This window comes from Phyllobates terribilis, unplaced genomic scaffold (assembly GCF_046119375.1).
Source record: "Phyllobates terribilis strain yellow unplaced genomic scaffold, ASM4611937v1 Scaffold_3__8_contigs__length_932513732, whole genome shotgun sequence".
NCBI classification, from domain to species: Eukaryota; Metazoa; Chordata; class Amphibia; order Anura; family Dendrobatidae; genus Phyllobates; species Phyllobates terribilis.
In genome coordinates, this window is record NW_027362763.1 from 499,999,045 (window position 1) to 500,019,988 (window position 20,944).

At 39.7% G+C, this 20,944-nt stretch overlaps 1 protein-coding gene across 3 annotated transcripts in view; it reads left to right on the forward strand.

Moving 5' to 3' along the window:
- Window positions 1-20,944, forward strand: part of LOC141259659 (cAMP-dependent protein kinase inhibitor beta-like) — a 210,866-nt gene that overhangs the window by 184,253 nt on the left and 5,669 nt on the right. For all 3 annotated transcript variants that reach the window (XM_073675950.1, XM_073675952.1, XM_073675951.1), the window contains exon 2: window positions 18,305-18,479. In XM_073675950.1, coding sequence (XP_073532051.1) covers window positions 18,332-18,479 — 148 coding nt within the window. In that variant the 5' untranslated portion in view covers window positions 18,305-18,331. The remainder of the gene's footprint in view (window positions 1-18,304; window positions 18,480-20,944) is intronic.

The window sequence follows — 20,944 nt, forward strand, 5'->3', positions numbered from 1 at the left end:
GAACAGCGGTATGTGAAATTTTGTGATTTTCCCAAATTTAACTGGTTCCCGACCGCCCACTGTAGATAAACGTCGGCGCTTGCCGGGCTCTGTGCAGCGCCAACGTTTAAAAACGGTGGGTGGTCTCGCAGCGCTCAGGACCCCCAGGGTCCTGCAAGCGCTGCGATTCCGGTGCAGAGCGTTAGCTCTGACAGGGAACATCATCGGGACCTGATTAGATCAGGTCCCAGTGATGTTAACCCCTTGCTGTCTTCTATATGCTGCGATCTATAGTGATCACGGCATATAGGAGACAGCAGGAGGAGAGGGGGTCGTCTTACCTCTCCGAAGACCTCCGTTTCCTTCCAGGACCTGGGGTTGCTATGGCAGCTGGAGGTCACATGACCGCCTCCAGCTCTGCCATATATGGTGTCCTGTCTGGCTCAGCCTGCAAGCTGAGCCAGACAGGAGACTGACTGAAACAGTCAGGGAAGATCTCATGTAATGTAATATATGTCTATTACATTACATGAGATCAGTGATCAGAAAAATAAAAATTAATGTCCCATACGGGGACTAAGTAAAAATGTAAAAAAAAGTAAAAAAAAAGTTTTTAAACTATTAAAAAAAAAAATCACAAAATAAATAAAAATAAATAAATAAAATGTTAAACCAATAAATCCGTATATTTTTACAAAACCAAAAAAAGTACACACATTTGGTATCGCCGCGTCCGAAACAACCCGAGCTATAAAACTGTCACACTAATTAACCCCTTCTGTGCACACCGTAATAAAAATAAATAAAAAACGGAGCAAAAAAATATGCTTTTTCATCATATCGCCAAACAAAAAGTGGAAAAAAATGCGATCAAAAAACAAAATAGAAATAAAAATGGTACCTCTGAAAACGTCATCTTGTTCCGCAAAAAAAAAGCTGCCATACAGCTCCATCAGCCAAAAAATAAAAAAGTTATAGCGCTCAGAATAAAGCAATGCAAAAAAAATATTTTTTCTATAAAATTGTTTTATTGTGTAAAAGCGCCAAAACATAAAAAAGATACAGTAAGTGTAGTATCGCTGTAAACGTACTGACCCGAAGAATAACGCTGCCTGATCACTTTTACCACACGCAGAACGGCATAAAAAACCCCTCAAAAAACAATTCCTGAATTGTTTGTTTTTGTTAATTTTACCTCCCAAAAAACGGAATAGAAAGCGATCAAAAAATGTCACGTTCCCAAAAATGGTACCAATAAAAATGTCAACTCGTCCCGCAAAAAACAAGCCATCACATGACTCTGTCGGCCGAAATATGGAAAAATTATAGCTCTCAAAATATGGTGATGCAAAAACTAGATTTTGCAAAAAAAGCGTATTTTAGTGTGTGACAGCTGTCAGTCATAAAAACCCGATATAAATCTGGTATCTCTGTAATCGCACCGACCCGAAGAATAAAGTAATCTAATCAGTTATATCACACTAGGAACGGCGTAAAAAATAAATAAAACCAATTCTTCACCTGCTACTGATTTGTTTATTATGTCTCCCAAAGATCCCAGTAAGGCTCTGCTCACATTTATCCTGCGCTCTGCGCTGAGCACTTACACCAGAGTTTCCGTGTAAATCTCTGAAATATGTGATTCAGCCGGAACCCATGACGGAAGATTCCCTGTAATGAGGCAGATATAGGCCACTGTGGACGCTGTCTAGCCTGGGATCCCACGGTGTCATTTGTTTTAGGCGTGCATAAAAGTGCGGTTGGCCACAGTTTTGTGCCCTTCTGAAAAAAAGGACACCGCTAAACAGAGGCCAGACGGAGTCCAGAGTAACTCTGCTGCCTCATTACAGTGAATGGATCCCGCAGGGGTTTCATCTGAATTATATCACTTGGAAATTTAGATGGAAACCCCGATGTAAGTGCTCAGCCTAGAGCGCCGGATAAATGTTACGTAAAATGTTCCCAATAAAAGCTTCAACTCAGTCCTCAAAAAAAGCTAGTCCCCACTCAGGTCCGTCATCTGTTAAAAATATAAGGGACTTCCAAGTTACTAGTAGCAGAAAGGCTCTGGAAAAGCAAAATGACCCTTGCCCCCCAAAAGAAATTCAGAAAATGTTGTGCTCCCACATCCAAATGCCTATTCTACAATAATTTGTTCTCCAATTGTCAAATAGCGCTCCGTCCCCCCCAGATCTCGCCGTACGGCTGAGCGGTACGATACAGCCACATATGGGGTATTGCCACTTTTAGAAGAAATTGTGTGACACATTTCGGCACCATTTTAACCCATTGCCCTGTGTGAAAATGTAAAATCTGAGGGTAAAACATTTTTTTGTGGTAAAAATATAATTATGCTTTTTTCACTGCCCAATGGTATAAATTTAAAAAGTAAAAAATACTCACTACTTCCCTAGATGAATTACTTGAGAGGTGTAGTTTACAAAATGGGGTCACTTGTGGGGGTTTCTGCTGTTTTGGCATGTCAGCGACTCTTCAAATGTGACATGGCGTCTGCTGCCTATCCCAGCCAACATAGCGCTCCTTTCTCTTCCGAACCCTGCCGTACACCAAAGCAGTGGTTTTCCCCCACATATGGGGTATCGGCGTACTCAGGAGAAATTGTACAACAAATTTCATGGTGCAATTTATCCTGTTACCCTTATGATAATGCAAAATTAGGGAATGAAAAACATTTTTTATGGGAAAAATGTGAAAATTTTATTTTTATGGCTCAATATTATAAACTTCTGTGAAGCAGCTGGGGGTGCAAGGTGCTCACCACACATCTAGATAAGTTCCCTAAGGGGTCTAGTTTCCAAAATGGTGGCACTTGTGGGGGGTTTCCACTGTTTAGGCACATTAGGGGCTCCCCAAATGCGACATGGCGTCTGCTAATTATTCAAACAAATTTTACATTCAAAAAGTCAAATGGCGCTCCTTCCCTTTCAAACCCTGCCATGTGCCCAAACAGTAATTTGCCTCCACATATGGGGTATCGGCGTGTTCAGGAGAAATTGCACAACAAATTTCATGGTGCAATTTATCCTGTTACCCTTATGATAATACAAAATTAGGGAATGAAAAACATTTTTTGTGGGAAAAATGTGAAAATTTTATTTTTACGGCTCAATATTATAAACTTCTGTGAAGCAGCTGGGGGTGCAAGGTGCTCACCACACATCTAGATAAGTTCCCTAAGGGGTCTAGTTTCCAAAATGGTGGCACTTGTGGGGGGTTTCCACTGTTTAGGCACATTAGGGGCTCCCCAAATGCGACATGGCGTCTGCTAATTATTCAAACAAATTTTACATTCAAAAAGTCAAATGGCGCTCCTTCCCTTCCGAACCCTGCCATGCGCCCAAACAGTAATTTGCCTCCACATATGGGGTATCAGCGTGTTCAGGTGAAATTGAACAACAAATTTCATGGTGCAATTTATCCTATTGCCCTTATGATAATGCAAAATTAAGGGATGAAAAACGGTTTTGTGGGAAAAATGTGAAAATTTTATTTTTACAGCTCAATATTATAAACTTCTGTGAAGCACCTTGGGGTTCAAGGTGCTCACCACACATCTAGATAAGTTCCCTAAGGGGTCTAGTTTCCAAAATGGTGTCACTTGTGGGGGGTTTCCACTGTTTAGGCACATCAGGAGCTCTCCAAACGCAACATGGCGTCTGCTAATTATTCAGACAAATTTTACATTCAAAAAGTCTAATGGTGCTCCTTCCCTTCCGAACCCTGCAGTGCGCCCAAACAGTGGTTTTCCCTCACATATGGGGTATCAGCACGCTCAAGAGAAATTGCACTAAAAAAATTGGGGTCCATTTTTTCCTGTTACCCCTGTGAAAATAAAAAATATTGGGTCTAAAGTAACATTTTTGTGAAAAAAGTTAAATGTTAATTTTTTTCTTCCACATTCCAAAAATTCCTGTGAAGCACCTGAAGGGTTAATAAAGTTCTTGAATGTGGTTTTGAGCACCTTGAGGGGTGCAATTTTTAGAATGGTGTCACTTTTGGGTATTTTCTGTCATAAAGACCCCTCAAAGTGACTTCAAATATGATGTGGTCCCTAAAAAAATGTTTTTGTAAATTTTGTTGGAAAAATGAGAAATCGCTGGTCAACTTTTAACCCTTCTAGCTCCCTAACAAAAAAAAATTTTGGTTCCAAAATTGTGCTGATGTAAAGTAGACATGTGGGAAATGTTACTTATTAACTATTTTGTGTGACATATCTCTCTGATTTAAGGGAATGAAAATTCAAAGTTTGAAAATTGCAAAATTTTCAAAATTTTCACCAAATTTCCGATTTTTTCACAAATAAACGCAAGTTATATCGAAGAAATTTTACCACTATCATGAAGTACAATATGTCATGAAAAAACATTCTCAGAATCAGGGGAATACGTTGAAGCGTTCCAGAGTAATTACTTCATAAACTGACAGTGGTCAGAATTGAAAAAATTGGCCCGGTCACGAAGGCAAAAACAGGCTCTGGCGTGAAGTGGTTAAACCATAATGTTTTGGTGTCATCACCTAAGAATGGCAGTTTAGGATTAGTACAATTTAATTAGGATTAATACAATTGAATTAAGTTAGTGATGCCAACAATACCTGATCATCTCAAGGGCCGACCAAAGTGTGAAAGTAAACAGTGTCCTACAAACTCAATACACTGCCAATGCCTTAGGTAAACTATTCCCAACCAATTCACATCCGCCCGCTTTTACATTTGTAAGGGCTCGCTCCCATTTGCGATTAAATCAGATGAATGCAATCCGATTAAAAATTGGATTGCATTCGTACCAATTTAATCCTATGCTTGTATTCTCAAAGGCGTTTTTTTTTCCTGCTCCAATCGGATCACGATCAGACGGGAAAAAAGACGCAGCATTCTGTGATTGCATGCGGAATTCGGATCGCATGCACCCATATAAATTTATGGGTGGGTGTGAAACATTGCACTGCACTCAGATATCACCTGAGTGCAGTGTGATTCCCACAGACGCCAGAAACAGAAGAGATGGAGAAATTCATTTCTCCGTCTCCTCCGCAGCTGTGATGCGATCCTCATGCGAGAGGATTGGAGCACGGAGCACTGACACTTGGCTCCCGCTCGCAGCAGAGCAGGAGCCGAGTGTCATTAGCATCTCGCATCTGATGCCCTCCCATCAGATGTGATTCGCTAATGGGATACCGGCCTCATTGTGTATTTTTTCATGAATTCATGTGAACTTTGTTGTTCAGAATAGTCACTATTTTTTCAGACATAAAAATCTTTTTACACTAAATAAATTGATCAAATTGTGTTTTTTTTTTTTAACAAAAATGGTTTGATGGTTTCATATTTGTTTTGCATTTGTGACCTGTGTTCATGCTTCTTTGATGGAAGCAAAGCTGAACTTTGGTATCCTGAAAAACACAGAAAAAAACGCAGCAAAATCTGCTTTTTGTAAGCAACTCCTTTACTACCAAGAGAGCAGATTTTGCCTGCAGAAAAAAATGCAGTAAAAATGCAACTTGCGAACATAGCCTTTGTGAGTACTTCTCCTTTGCTGATATAAATCCATCTCACAGGTATGGCAGATCAAGATGCTGACTAGAGAGCATGATTATTGTAAAGGCGTGCCTTAGGGTGGCCACAATAAAAGACCACAAAGGATAAGATCTGCAAGGAGTTTGTATGTTCCCCTCATGTTTGCCTGGGTTTTCTCCAGTTTCTGCCCACACTCCAAAGACCTACAGATAGTGAATTTAGATCATAAGCCCCAATGGGGACAGTGATGATGATGACTGTAAAGTGCTGTGGAATTAATGTAACTTTGTAAGTAAATGTAACTATATAAGTAAGTAAAATAAATACATAAAGACCATAGTAAAGCCTTCACTCGATTAGACTGATCAATATAAAACTGGATTGGTAGTTATATCAATCTATACTTCACATTGTGCTGTTTATTAAATGTACTTGAAACAAAAGAATGCAATGTACGGAAAAGCAAAATGCCTAACTCACTAAATTCTGAAACCCTAGCTTTGTCCCATGGTAGGAGAAGGATGCAGCTGTCATTTCCACCTTGTATTGGCTGCTGGCAGGCACAAATCCCAGTGGATTACTAGTATCCTACAATGCACTGCTAAACTGGTAACACACTGGAACTGAAATAGTACATATGTCTTTGTTCTGATTGAAACTATTTGTATGAATGTATTTAGTTACATTTTAAAATACTTTTCACACAATAGTATCTGGAACTCTGTAAAGGGAGGGTCGCTCTTCTGCTGCTCTCTCAATTGGATGACTATTTCATTGAGAATGCATCATACCTCGTCCCCTTAATTCTCATACAGTTATTTATAACTCCAACCAATATTGTTTCTTTATAATATAATCCAACTCTTTACCATATATCTGAAGTGTCACCTTTTCTTGGTGAAAACCATGGGCCTAATTCACCAAAGCTTTTTAGCCAGAATTGTGGCGTAAAAAGCTTTGTAAGGTTGAAAAATTTTTGTACAACGTGAGGTTTTGCAAAAATGTTGTGACTTTTGGTGGTTTCATGCCAATTTCACCCAGCTAAAGTAGGTAGAGCTGGGGCAAGACAGGGGTGTATTGACCCCCACTCATCTAATTCATGATATGCTGTGTTGTTTGTTACGCCACAAACCTTACTCCAGCAAGGACTGGAGTAAAATTTATGGCAAGGTGCACATGGAGGTGCATATCACTTTTTGCCTCTCCTGATTCATTAAAAGGCATGTGCCTCTTGATGAATCAAGAGACGTGCACTCGTCAGCCCCCCTCATCAAGATTAGCCTAAAAAAATGCTGGTCTTGATGAATTGCGGACCATATTTACACACAGGATAGTGCATAATTATCCTGAAAATTAGAGATGAGCAAAGAGATTTGAGCTACCGTAGTCTTGCGTCCAGTTTGGTCTTCTGCAGCAGCCGGACCAGGACAGTGTTCACTTCTGCATCTGCAATTCTCTGCACTGTATTCTCAGCATTTCTGCCGCTTACATCATGATGACATGGGTGCCTAGTAAGCAACATGGGAACTTAGGATGCCAGGTAGAAAATTGTTGGTGCAAAAGTGAACACTGTCCTGGTCCGGCTAGCCCAGAGGACCACACTGGATGAAAGAATAGGGCAGTAAGAAAATGCTTTGTACTGACAATCCTAAAATGCTCTACACTTTTGAAGTTTAGTCGTCTTGTTACTCACAACACGGCTTTTCTTCATGAATTAATAGTGAATTGAAATAGTGTAGCTTGATTATATCAGAAGATTGTAGCCAATAATATTTCACCAGATGGGGTGGCAAAATGAATAAACATAGAATATGTGATAGGTAGAAGTCTGACTACCGGGATCCCCCAACAGTTCTAAGAATGTGGTTCAGAAATGCGATGTCTGAATGGAGCTTTGACTGGATACAGGCTCGGACTGGCCCACAAGGGACCATGTGAATCCCTCTGTTGCCCCCCGTGCAGGTGTAAGCCACTCACCCCTCAACATGAGCAGTAGTTAGCCTAGTACATTTGATTCACTGTGTACAGACAAAAGCAGCATCTCATCAATCATTCAACAAATTACCTAGTTATAGTTATTTAGAAGCAAAAGTTAATTAGTGAATGAAGGGCCTATGTTACTGGTGGGCACTTGTCTCTGCTAGAAATAACCTGGATATAGTGCTCAACTTTTTTCTGGCAGTCTCAAAGAGAATGAATGGGGCGGTGGTGCACATATTCTGCCAAAGCTCTATTCACACATGACATTTCAGAGCCCCTTCTTCAGGATAAGTGAGACTCCCAGTGGTCAGACCCCCCCACTGATCAACAAGTTATCACCTATCCTCTGGATAACTTCTAAAGATGGAAATAACCCAGAAAGTCCTAGCATCTTTTATCACGGGTATTATACTGTATAATGTACCAATAAAATAAGAAAATAGTTGCCTTTAATTTAAATTATTTGATAATTTTATACAATATAAAAGCAGAGGTACAGGCTTAATGAGACCCTGGTGTCTGGCAGGCCCCTCTGTCACTTTAGAAGGCACTACTTATATAAATGCCACATAAGTGGTCTCTTAACAGATTTTCCATTGGGTCCCAAGAGGTTGCAGTTGCTCCTCTGCTCATCTGGGCTGATAAGCTTTTAGTGGTTGAAAATAGAGTCGAGAAGGAAAAAATGAACTTGTTCTAATTTAAAATTTGAGAGCTGGAGTCATAGAGTGCCAATATTCTGGAATATAACCACTGATCCCCACATATCAGTCTACTGTTTAGTATATACAGCAGATAATATAGTGGATAGCTGGTTGCTTGATGACGGCAGTGAGAGCCTGTGACCTTTCAGACATAGGTTTATCTTTGTTTTCAGCTCACTAGGTGTACAAATTCAATCTTTTCTGAATATCTTGATGACATTTCCCATAATCAAACTTACCTCTTGTCTTTATGCAAGCCGCATTGTAGGATATTGGGATTTACAGTGAGATATGATTCCCAATGTGCACAGTACATACAGTGGTGGCCAAAAGTATTGGCACCCCTGCAATTCTGTCAGATAATACTCAGTTTCTTCCTGAAAATGATTGCAATCACAAATTCTTTGGTATTATTATCTTCATTTAATTTGCTTGCAAGGAAAAAACACAAAAGAGAATGAAGCAAAAATCAAATCATTGATCATTTCACACAAAACTCCAAAAATGGGACAGACAAAAGTATTGGCACCCTCAGCCTAATAGTTGGTTGCACAACCTTTAGCCAAAGCTTCCGGTAACCATCAATGAGTTTCTTACAATGCTCTGCTGGAATTGTAGACCATTCTTCTTTGGCAAACTGCTCCAGGTCCCTGATATTTGAAGGGCGCCTTCTCCAAACTGCCATTTTGAGATCTCTCCACAGGTGTTCTATGGGATTCAGGTCTGGACTCATTGCTGGCCACCTTAGAAGTCTCCAGTGCTTTCTCTCAAACCATTTTATAGTGCTTTTGGAAGTGTGTTTTGGGTCATTGTCCTGCTGGAAGACCCATGACCTCACACTGGGCCCTACATTATGCTGCAAAATTTGTTGGTATTCTTCAGACTTCATAATGCCATGCACACGGTCAAGCAGTCCAGTGCCAGAGGCAGCAAAGCAACCCCAAAACATCAGGGAACCTCTGCCATGTTTGACTGTAGGGACCGTGTTCTTTTCTTTGAATGCCTCTTTTTTTTTCCTGTACACTCTATGTTGATGCTCTACTTTTGTCTCATCTGACCAGAGAACATTCTTCCAAAACGTTTTAGGCTTTCTCAGGTAAGTTTTGGCAAACTCCAGTCTGGCTTTTTTATGTCTCGGAGTAAGAAGTGGGGTCTTCCTGGGTATCCTACCATACAGTCCCTTTTCATTCAGACGCCGACGGATAGTACGGGTTGACACTGTTGTACCTTCGGACTGCAGGGCAGCTTGAACTTGTTTGGATGTTAGTCGAGGTTCTTTATCCACCATCCGCACAATCTTGTGTTGAAATCTCTCGTCAATTTTTCTTTTCCGTCCACATCTAGGGAGGTTAGCCACAGTGCCATGGGCTTTAAACTTCTTGATGACACTGCTCACGGAAGACACAGGAGCATTCAGGTCTTTGGAGATGGACTTGTAGCCTTGAGATTGCTCATGCTTCCTCACAATTTGGTTTCTCAAGTCCTCAGACAGTTCTTTGGTCTTCTTTCTTTTCTCCATGCTCAATGTGGTACACACAAGGACACAGGACAGAGGTTGAGTCAACTTTAATCCATTTTAACTGGCTGCAAGTGTGATTTAGTTATTGCCAACACCTGTTAGGTGCCACAGGTAAGTTACAGGTGCTGTTAATTACACGAATTAGAGAAGCATCACATGATTTTTCAAACAGTGCCAATACTTTTGTTCACCCCCTTTTTTAGGTTTGGTGTGGAATTATATCCAATTTGGCTTTAGGACAATTCTTTTTGTGTTTTTTCATTGAAGACAAATTAAATGAAGATAATAATACCAAAGAATTTGTGATTGCAATCATTTTCAGGAAGAAACTGAGTACTATCTGACAGAATTGCAGGGGTGCCAATACTTTTGGCCACCACTGTAGCATCCATTTGATGATGACCCTACATATTTTGAAATTACTGATCTGAAAATTGAAAGGGTTAACACACAATGTAAAGTATTAGATTTGATACTTATTAGAAGACTACAAGAAGAGCCCTAGCGATCATTTCTTTTCTGTGCACATTGGGAATCATATCTCACTGTAAATCCCGGTTATAGGAAGTTTCGCCCCCAGCAGTTTGCCCCCAGCAATTTGCCCCCATCAGTTCGCCCCCAGGAAGATTCGCCCCCGCACATTTCGCCCCCGCACGTTTCGCCCCCAGATCAGGGCGAACTGGGGGCGATATGTGCGGGGGTGAAATGTGCGGGGGCAAAACATCCTGGGGGCCAAGTGCTGGGGACGAAATGTGTGGGGGCGAAATGTACCCTGGGGCGAATTGCTGGGGGCGAAGTTCTGGGGGCGAAACATCCAATTCCCCTTTTAAAAATGGACACAGCTGCATAGTCAGATAACAAAGCACTTGTTATAGTGCAGATTGATCTATGTTTTTTTTTCTCCCAAATAATGAAAAGTTAATGAGTCTAAAGTACATTATTCTAGAAATTGAGGCAATGAATTTGTTTGCGATGTGTATTTCTGATCTGGAGATGTTTGACGTAATTTCAAGTAGTAAAAATAAAGAATGGACAAATAGATTTAAAGGTTAAGGATGTTTTCTTTCTGGGATGAATCATTGTAGAAACTGATGATGAGATGGAGTCAGACAGATGTCTCTAGTACTGTACTTTCAGATAGTCCATTCCCCAACCATTCTCCTTATTCTTAGTTCTTATTTTCTATGCAGTGTTTGGCAGTTCAACATTCACACATAACAATAGTGTTAACAATTATGAGCTCAGAGTTTCATTTCCTCCAAAGGTTAAAAGTGACGAAGACAGTAAAAAGTGAATGAAGAGAAATCAATGGTCTGTATAATGTAAAACTCTCTAAAAGGGAAAGTTCAATGTATTGATTTTTTCTATCGTCACACTCTTCCATGAGTACTATGTACAGAGACTAAGTGGACAATAGAGAGATATGTGTTGTAATTACATTGTATTACGTTATCCAGTTATGGAGATTGTATGATACATTTAGCATTTAGCATTTTTTGACTTTACAAGGGCAATTTGTGATTAAAATAGTTTTTGAAACCATTTCTTTACAAGCATTGGAGCAAATTTAGAGGAGCAGATTTTTTCTTAGCATTAATGGTCTGCTGTTTGGAGGTAGAGTCACCATTGATAATTACAGTTAAAGTTAACGGACCAGAGCAGAAAATGTGAAGTTCTAGTTCCTGCTTTTTCCCCAGAGAAAAAACAATCAAAATGGCAAAATATATTTATAGGGCCCAGCTTTATCATATCTATAGTTAGAGATAATGGATTCAACTGCCCACAGGATTTTGATGTACTAAAGTGAATCTGTCAGCAGGATTCACCCAAACTATTTATATGCGCATATAGCTTTTTCAAAGAAAAGTCCAGAAATACCTTTACATGACCAGTCTGTTCCTCAATTACTGAGAAATCAGTGTTTGAATTGATATGAAAACAAGGCTATATATCTGAAGCCTCTGTCACTCCAGCTCTATTCCCCACCCAGAGCTGCCTCCTCCTGCTTGCCTAGCAGCTTCTACGCTGTGTGATTTCATGCAAAGCAGCCATCAGACTAGCAGGAGGAGGCGGCACTGAGAGTGCAATAGAGCTGGAGTGACAGAGGCTTGTGACTTACTGTACCATAACTATTTGCACATCGGTTAAAACGCTAATTACTCAGCAACAGAGGAACAGACTGGACATGTACAGGTATTGCTGGATTTCTGTTTGATTAAGCTACATGCACACACAGAATTTTGGGGGTTAAAGCCTCATGACAGATTCCCTTGAAACTAATCAGATTTGTAAGGTACTAATCCAGTATTTTATTTTATTTTACCATTTGTTTGCTATCAGTAATGTATGTTCCGCTATGATCTGCTACAAGCACTAAGGAAAGACAGGAGATCTGTCCCTACAATAGAACTAAACTGGATCCCTACGATGTAACGGGGAACCTGATCCTGTGATCAGACCCGCTAAAGTCCTCGGCTAGTCTGTACAAAGACCTATAGATGCAAGGGAGGGATCCCTACAAGAACTAGGGACTGGGATAACGTTGGACACCTCTTAGCAGAAATTGTAGCAGTCAAAGACAAACACACAACAAAGAACATAGAGGTCCGAAGACCTAGCACAACTAACAGAGAACGGTAACAGAGCACCAAGCTAGCTCAAGAGTAGTAAATACAATGAAGTCCAGCAAGGCCAGGAGGGCGGAGCCGGATTAAATAGGCAAAAATGGTCATGAGACCAGCAAACTAGAAAAAACCTAACAGGAGAGTTCTAACATGTTCAGTGTATGCATTAAAATACCTACTGGTTGCTGTTTTCTGCTGTTTCTAGTGCTGCTCCATTCCCTCTCCTGCATCATGTGACTACAGGTTTTTCTTGCTCAATCACATAGAGACCCATTATTTTTTTCTATTAATTTTAGTCTCATAATCTAAATCTCAGAGACTTTCATTGAGAAAGTTACTTCCGATCCCTCCAGAAATGTTGTGTGAGCCGGCTAGTCACAACTGCAGTCACCTGATCCAGGAGAGGACCGCATCAGCAAGTATTCTAATGAACACACTGCACATATGTGTTTCCATGAAAATAAAACCTACCCTGAAAATAAACCTTTGCATGATTTTACAAGATTTTTGGAGCATGCTTAAAATATAAGCCTTACTTAAAAAATAAACCCTAGTTACAGCCAGGGGGAGGGGGAGTTAAACTGGGAAATGACCCAGAGCCCTTACTCTCTTTGGGACCTCCAGTGTTTCCATTCCAGTGTTAAGACTGCTTAAGGATCTTTGGTGACTTCTCAGTCATGTGACCATGATGTCATCAAAGTTCTCTTCAATGCAGGAGTCTAGAGGAACTGAACAAGAGACAGTCTGGTATGCAAGGCTGGTGTAAGGGTGTAGGAGGGGGAAACTGGACAGTTTCTCAGGGCCCCCACTCTCTTAGTGGTCCCCAGCATTTTTATTCTGAGGTTAAGACTTTTTAAAGACATTTGGTGACATCATGGTCATGTGACCATGATGTCACCAAAGGTCTCTTAACTGCAGAAGTCTAGAACTGAAGAGGAGACAGGCTGGTATGTTTGTGCAGTGTGTGTATATACATGTGTATGTGCAGTGCATGTGTATGTATATTTATACAGTATATAGATGTGTATGTATGTGCAGCGTGTGTGTGCAGTGCGTGTGTGTGTATATTTATACAGTATATAGACATGTGTATGTATGTGCAGTGTGTGTATATACATGTGTATGTGCAGTGAATGTGTGTGTATATTTATACAGTATATAGACATGTGTATGTATGTGCAGTGTGTGTATATACATGTGTATGTGCATGTGTGTATATATTTATACAGTATATAGACATGTGTATGTATGTGCAGTGTGTGTATATACATGTGTATGTGCAGTGCATGTGTATGTATATTTAATCAGTATATAGATGTGTATGTATGTGCAGCGTGTGTGTGCAGTGCGTGTGTGTGTATATTTATACAGTATATAGACATGTGTATGTATGTGCAGTGTGTGTATATACATGTGTATGTGCAGTGCATGTGTGTGTATATTTATACAGTATATAGATGTGTATGTATGTGCAGTGTGTGTATATACATGTGTATGTGCAGTGCATCTGTGTGTATATTTATACAGTATATAGACATGTGTATGTATGTGCAGTGTGTGTATATACATGTGTATGTGCAGTGCATCTGTGTGTATATTTATACAGTATATAGACATGTGTATGTATGTGCAGTGTATGTATATACATGTGTATGTGCAGTGCATGTGTGTGTATATTTATACAGTATATAGACATGTGTATGTATGTGCAGTGTGTGTATATACATGTGTATGTGCAGTGAATGTGTGTGTATATTTATACAGTATATAGATGTGTATGTATGTGCAGTGTGTGTATATACATGTGTATATGCAGTGCGTGTGTGTGTATATTTATACAGTATATAGACATGTGTATGTATGTGCAGTGTATGTGCATATACATGTGTATGTGTAGTGCATGTGTGTGTATATTTATACAGTATATAGACATGTGTATGTATGTGCAGTGTGTGTATATACATGTGTATGTGCAGTGCATGTGTGTGTATATTTATACAGTATATAGACATGTCTATGTATGTGCAGTGTGTGTGTGTATATACACATGTGCATGCACATTTCTGCCAGAGGCGCATGGCACTTGTAAGATTCCTAATTTATTAAGTGGTGTGCGCCTTTTAATGAATCAGGTACATCTTACTCCAGTGGCCCCATTCATTAAGACTGATCTGCAAAACATCAGCCTTAATGAATGAGGGCCATTGTTCTCGTTAGCACATTGCCTGGTGTAAACATTAGATGTGCTGCCGATAAAATGCCGACAGAATGATCTATTAGTGATCATTCTAACCCCATCGTACTTCGTCAGCATCTGTAAAGAGTAGATTGTTGTACATGGAAAAACAAAACAGGATCTCAAGAAATTCATGATGGAATTCAGGGTTTGGGGAGTTATATTGATGTTCCAGAATGTGATGACACGATTATATTTCAATAAATGTTAATTTTTTGTTCAAGAATAAATTTAGATTGTTGTTCATGGAAAATAAAAAAGACATCCTCTGAAAATAAGCCCTAACCCATCTTTCGGAGCAAAAAATAATACAAAACCCTGTCTTATTTTCAGAGAAACATGGTAGATTATTGAATGCTAACAAATGCTGAAATAATAATTGATTTAACAATACAATAAGAAATAGTTGTATGATATGACTTTCAGCCAAATTGTTCCTTTATTAAATGCAGTAGCCACTAATGATTGGTTCAGCTGATGCTACATTATGTAATATGTTGGATGATCCAAGTGAATTTGGACAGAGTAATACCTGGTCAGACAAGTCTTGCTAGAGAGAGAAATACTCTGCAGTGACTCACCAGTTTGACTAATGGGCCGCCAGGAGACCTCTATTTATGATGATCATAATCATAACCCTATTAGGTCACATGAACATAGATTGAGCTGAGTTAAAATCCCTTGAAAAGGAATCTGACAGCTGACAGCATGTATCAGAAACTGGTTTCATGATTTCAGCAATATATTTTTAACGCCTAAATGTTGCGGTGTATATAGTCACCATCCTTTCACCGCAGGGCAACGGGCAGGTTGAAGTCACCGAGGACTCGCCTTTTTGACTAGTCTCCTGTGCGGCACAGTTCTCGGTGGCTATTAAACTATGTTCTTCTCTGAAACACCACAGCACTTCATAGTTAAACATACCTGGCTGAAATCATAAAGCCAGTGTCTGATACATTCTGCCCATGGATTGGGCAGAATGTATCATCTGTCAGGTTCGCTTTATCTATTGCTTCCATATACTATGGTATAAGAGGCTACTATGGTTTACAAATACATTTTGCAAAGTTAACTAAATGAAACACCCACACAACGTCTCTTTTCTCCTAGATGTCATTGCAATGTACAACGTTTCCAAGGATTCAAATCAACACTTAAATGTATTCTGGTAATTGTTCCATCTATCACACATGATGTAACTTGGAGAAGTACACTCAGGTCTTATTTCTGGAGCGGTTCCATGAATGAAGATGTATATTCTTTGATTTGAAAAAAAAACTTTTTAATTTTTTCAGTAACTCAAGGCACTAATATATTGTCCTGAAGTTATAGTCAATAATAGTATAATGACATTTTCATAGAAATAAAACTTTTTAATCAAACTTTACAACTCTCCAGATATTTGTTATTCTAATTGTCAGTTTCTAAAATACACAAGGTCAACCTTCAACTTCTGTACCTCTTCGCGGAATGTGTAATTCATATGAAATTATTCTTCCCTTACATGACAGTGAAATTCATCCCACAGAAGGTTAACAAGGTGAAGATTTGGTGACTGTATCAACCAGTGTATCAACCCTAATAATAGTTAAATAGCTAAAAATAGTTTTTGCATACAAGAGAATTAATCAACAGTGCACTGTCCTGCTATTTACAGTGCTCAGCATAAATGAGTACACCCCCTTTAAAAAGTAACATTTTAGTCAATATTTCACTAAACATAAGAAAAATCTCCAAAATTTTGACAAGTCTGAGTTTCATAGAACATTTTTTAACCATAACATGAAAGTAAGGTTAATTAAATCATTTTCATTACAAAATCTTCAGTTTTGCTCAGATTAGTTGATTCAAAAATGAATACACCTCATATCAAAAATAACTACATCTAGAATTTTGTATGACCTCCATGATTTTTAAGGACAGCATCAGGTCTTCTAAGCATGGAATGAACAAGTTGATGACATATTGCAACATCTGTCTTTTTCCATTCTTAGAAAAATGACCTTTTTTAAAGGCTGGATGCTGGATGGAGAATGATGCTCAACTTGTCTCTTGAGAATTCACCCATAGGCATTGGATTGGGTTCAGCTCAGGAGACATACTTGGCTACTTAGCAACTTTCACCCTGTTCTTTTTCAAAACTGAAACAGTGGCCTTATATGTGTGTTTTGGATATTATCATGTAGGAAAAGTGCACGTCTACCAAGAGCAGGGAGTGATAATAGCATCTTCTCTTTCAATATAGAACAGTATATCTGTGAATTCATGATACCATCAATGAAATGCAGCTCTACGATACCAGCAGCATTGATGTAGCCTCACGTAAGGACACTGCCACCACCATGTTTCACTGTAGGCATCATGCATTTTAATTTAAGCTACTCACCTTTTTAAGCCGTCAGTTCCAAAAACATTTATCTTGGTCTCATCACTCCAGAGTATTGAGCCCCAGTAGTCTTCATATTTTTCAGCATGGGCCCTGGCAAACTGTAGGTGGGTTTTTTGTGCATGAGCTTTATAAGAGGCTTCCTTTGTGGGTGATACCCATGCATGCCATACCTTTGCAGTGTACACTGTATTGTGTCACAGGAAACACTCACTCCAGTTTGGCTTCCTACTTCTTTGGCTAACTGCAATAAACTTACATGTCAATTTTCTTCAACCTTTGTTATCAGAAAATGCTCCTATTTAGGTGTAAAATTTTGTGACCGGCCTGGATGTCTCTGTGAGACGGATACAGTTCTATCTTTGTTACATTTTTTAATTACTTTTGCTACAGTATTCTGACTGATAAGTAATACTTTGCTAATCTTCTTGTAGCCTTTACCTTTCTTGTGTAAAGAAATGATTTTCTTTCTCAGGTCTTGTGACATTTCTTTTCCCTGTGGTGTGGTGAAATGGGAATGGGGTTTCTTTAAATAATGCCCTTTTATAGTCAACTGTTTGCTGGACACCTATTTAATGTATGATTATACTTACAGTACCTGTGGTTGAATTCTAGTCAATTAGATAGACTGGAGGGGTGCGAGAGTGTTAGAAGGGAGGCCACAGAGCAGGATGTTGCAGTTGTCGAGGCGAGAGATGATGAGGGTGTGCACTAGCGTTTTTGCAGATTCATGGTTGAGGAATGTGCGGAAATATTTTTGAGTTGGAGTTGGCAGGAAGTGGAATGGACTTGGATATGAGGATTGAAGGAGAGATCAGAGTCCAGGGTTACCCCAAGGCAGCGAGCTTGCGGGACTGGAGAGAATGGACAGCCATTGACTTTGATAGATATGTCAGATGGGGCGAGGGTTGAGTGAGATGGCAGAAAGATGATGAATTCTGTTTTATCCATATTAAGTTTTAGGAATCTAGCAGAGAAGAAAGATGAAATAGCGGACAGACATTGTGGGATTCTCATTGTTAAGGAGGTGATATCAGGTCCAGAGAGGTAGATCTGTGTGTCATCAGCATAAAGGTGATACTGAAATCAGTGAGACTCTATAAGCTATGAAAGGCCGAAGGTGTAGATGGTGTAGATAAGACTTTTCCTTTTGGACATTAGAATAATGGCTGTTGGACATAGTTATAAGATATAAATGTAAACCCCTAATTTTATAAAACTGTATCAACCCGTGATTTCAAGCAGTAAATGTTTTTTTTTTAAATCAATTTAAATGTCTGTTTTATTGATATGATATTAGATAACCTATTGTGAATGTAACCTTCATGTGTGTTAATTTTTAGATGTTGCTATGAAGAAAGAGGTCAGAAATGACTGATGTGGAGCCTGTGGTCACAGATTTCGCAGCATCAGGAAGGTCAGGTCGCCGCAATGCCTTACCAGACATTTTGGGTTCTCCAGCAGGAGCTGAGACCTCAGATCTGCCACAGAAACTAGCGGAGCTCTGTGTATCTCAAGGTAATTACTAATTATTTTAAAGAGGTTTTAAGCTCTTTTTTATTAAAGTCAACATATAGAGGCTAGAAACAATACTTATTACTGGAATCTACAGCCCAATCCAATGTTCCACTCCATAATGGTAGTGATAATGCCCCAACCTCTAGTCATATGACCATGAAGCCAATTGGTGACCTCAATGGTCAGGTGACTGGTGGTTGTGAGGTCATCACTTCTGATGATGCAGTTCAAGGGGTAAATTCTGGTGTATTCTTTTTTTCTTTAATAATCATAGCATCCCTATGTTACCTTAAATAAATAGGTGGAAAACCCTTCAATAAAAAGCAATACAACAGATGAATTAAATAAATATTGTATATTTAGTTAAAACAACTTTTGTCCATATGTCCTATTTGGGCACATGGATGTCATAGAGGGGATCCTCCTCCTACTCATGCAGGAGCTAGCCAGACAAGGCTTTAGCTGAGTCCTAAGGTTGTGCAGAACATCCATTAAATATACATTACATGAGAAAGTATGCAAACTACATACAGGATCAGGCTAGGGGTTTGGAAATGAATAAATGAAAATGAGGCAGTGACCCAAGATTGTTTAACTGAAATATTTTTATTTTGCCAACTTACAAAAATAAAATCAAAACGTTATAATCCGGTTCGCAGCCGGGTTGCCTATATCAGTCTGTTGCTGTGGGCGACTGCACTGCCGTATAAGTCCCGGTTGCGGTATGGCCTTGGTTTAGTCTCTGGCTCTGGTCTGTGTTCAGTCTCACATAGACAGGTATATACAGCGCCTCGTGCTCTGCTGCTTGCAAACTAACGCTGAAACACCCAACCCTTACCTGAAAGTTTAAATGGGAATTGTGGACATGGGCCACTCCCAAGACCCGGCCTGGAGGGAGCGATCCGTCCCACTACCTTCCTACAGATCTCGCCAAAAATAAAGGCCCATGTCAGGTTTTACTAAATTTGACTTGGTCAAATAGCTTGACCCAGTCCACACTCCCTTTCATTTTGCATTGTAACCACAGCTGTGGCTATAATTACAATGCTCTCCAGCGGGTTCAGTATGTTTCTATGCTGATCCTAGGGGACACATAACAGCCCTCATATATGATTCCCCTCACTGCCTCACACCACTAACAAGAAAAAATCATTTTTTAACTTGTCAAAGATGTCCATAGCCTTAATAGTCATTTCATACACATTACACAAAACTAAGCAACATTAAATTTGACGTTTTATTCCTTATCCCTCATTTAGTTATATAGGATCTTCTTATGGTTGTTGAAAGAAAATATATGAAGCTCTTTTTATCTTTTTCGTTCAAGCTTTTTTCCATTGACTTTTATTTTTATCTACATGGTGATGACAAGGAGAAATGTCAGAGTGAAAACTAGACTGTCACTACTTTGGGAAAGAACACAATGATCAGTCATTTTTCTATATAGTCTTAACTAGGAGTAGATTACATTATGATAGCTCTACTTCATGGCTGAAATTGAATTTGGCATTGATGATGAGAAAGTGGAACAATCATTTATATACATGACTGTCCCCATGCTCCTTTGGGAATTGGGTACTTCTCCTCAAAACTAGATTTTCAGTTTTTGATGGATTTAGTCTTTAAGCCATATAAATTCTCAAAGGATATCTAATCAAACAGTGTACTGAAATGTTAAGAAGTAAGGCTGAATGGATGATACCAGAAGATGAATTAAAGTGAACAAGAAAATATTTTTGTTATTAATTTTAATATTTGTAGAATTTTACAATTTTTTTTATATTTTATTTATCCACTTCCAGCCATGGTTGAATTTGATGGCCCTTCTTGTTCAGCACTGTTTCTGCTGAAAGCTTCACACAGTCATCTATGGGAATCCGAATTACTCAGGAAAGGTCTAACTGTCAATCTATATTAGTATTGCCGCTCTGATAAGTGTTGTTTAGGGCAATGTACTCTGGGAATAAGAATGCAAATGTAGCACCCTGAGGACTCGGCTGCTACAGGGGTATTGCACCTCAAACCAGAGGTGTGGTATTCCACTCCCGGGTAAGGATGGAGTGTGGGACTGAGCTCAGTAGGCTGCATGCACTACATACATCCCATTTCCGGGGGACAGAACTACGGTACTCCCACCAAGTAGATGTGCAGGTACGACAGCGTCTGTCCCTGGCTGGAGTGGGAGGGGGGGGTGGAACATCCCAGTAGTGTAGGGGCAGATAGGGGAGGGGCTCTGGGCATAGAGATAGGAGCCCATTGGGTGCTGGTCACCTGGGCTCACACATAGAGGGAGTATATATGGTGGGCACCATCTAGAGATAGGGTCAGTCTGTGAGTCTGTCAGGAGAGTGCTGAGGAGGAGTTCAGCCAGGAGGGCTGACAGGGAGCTGTGGCTCCGGCTTGGCCCAGCTCCAGGGCCAGGCCTGAAGCAGAGAGGAAGAAGAAAGGCCCAGAGACGCAGAAAA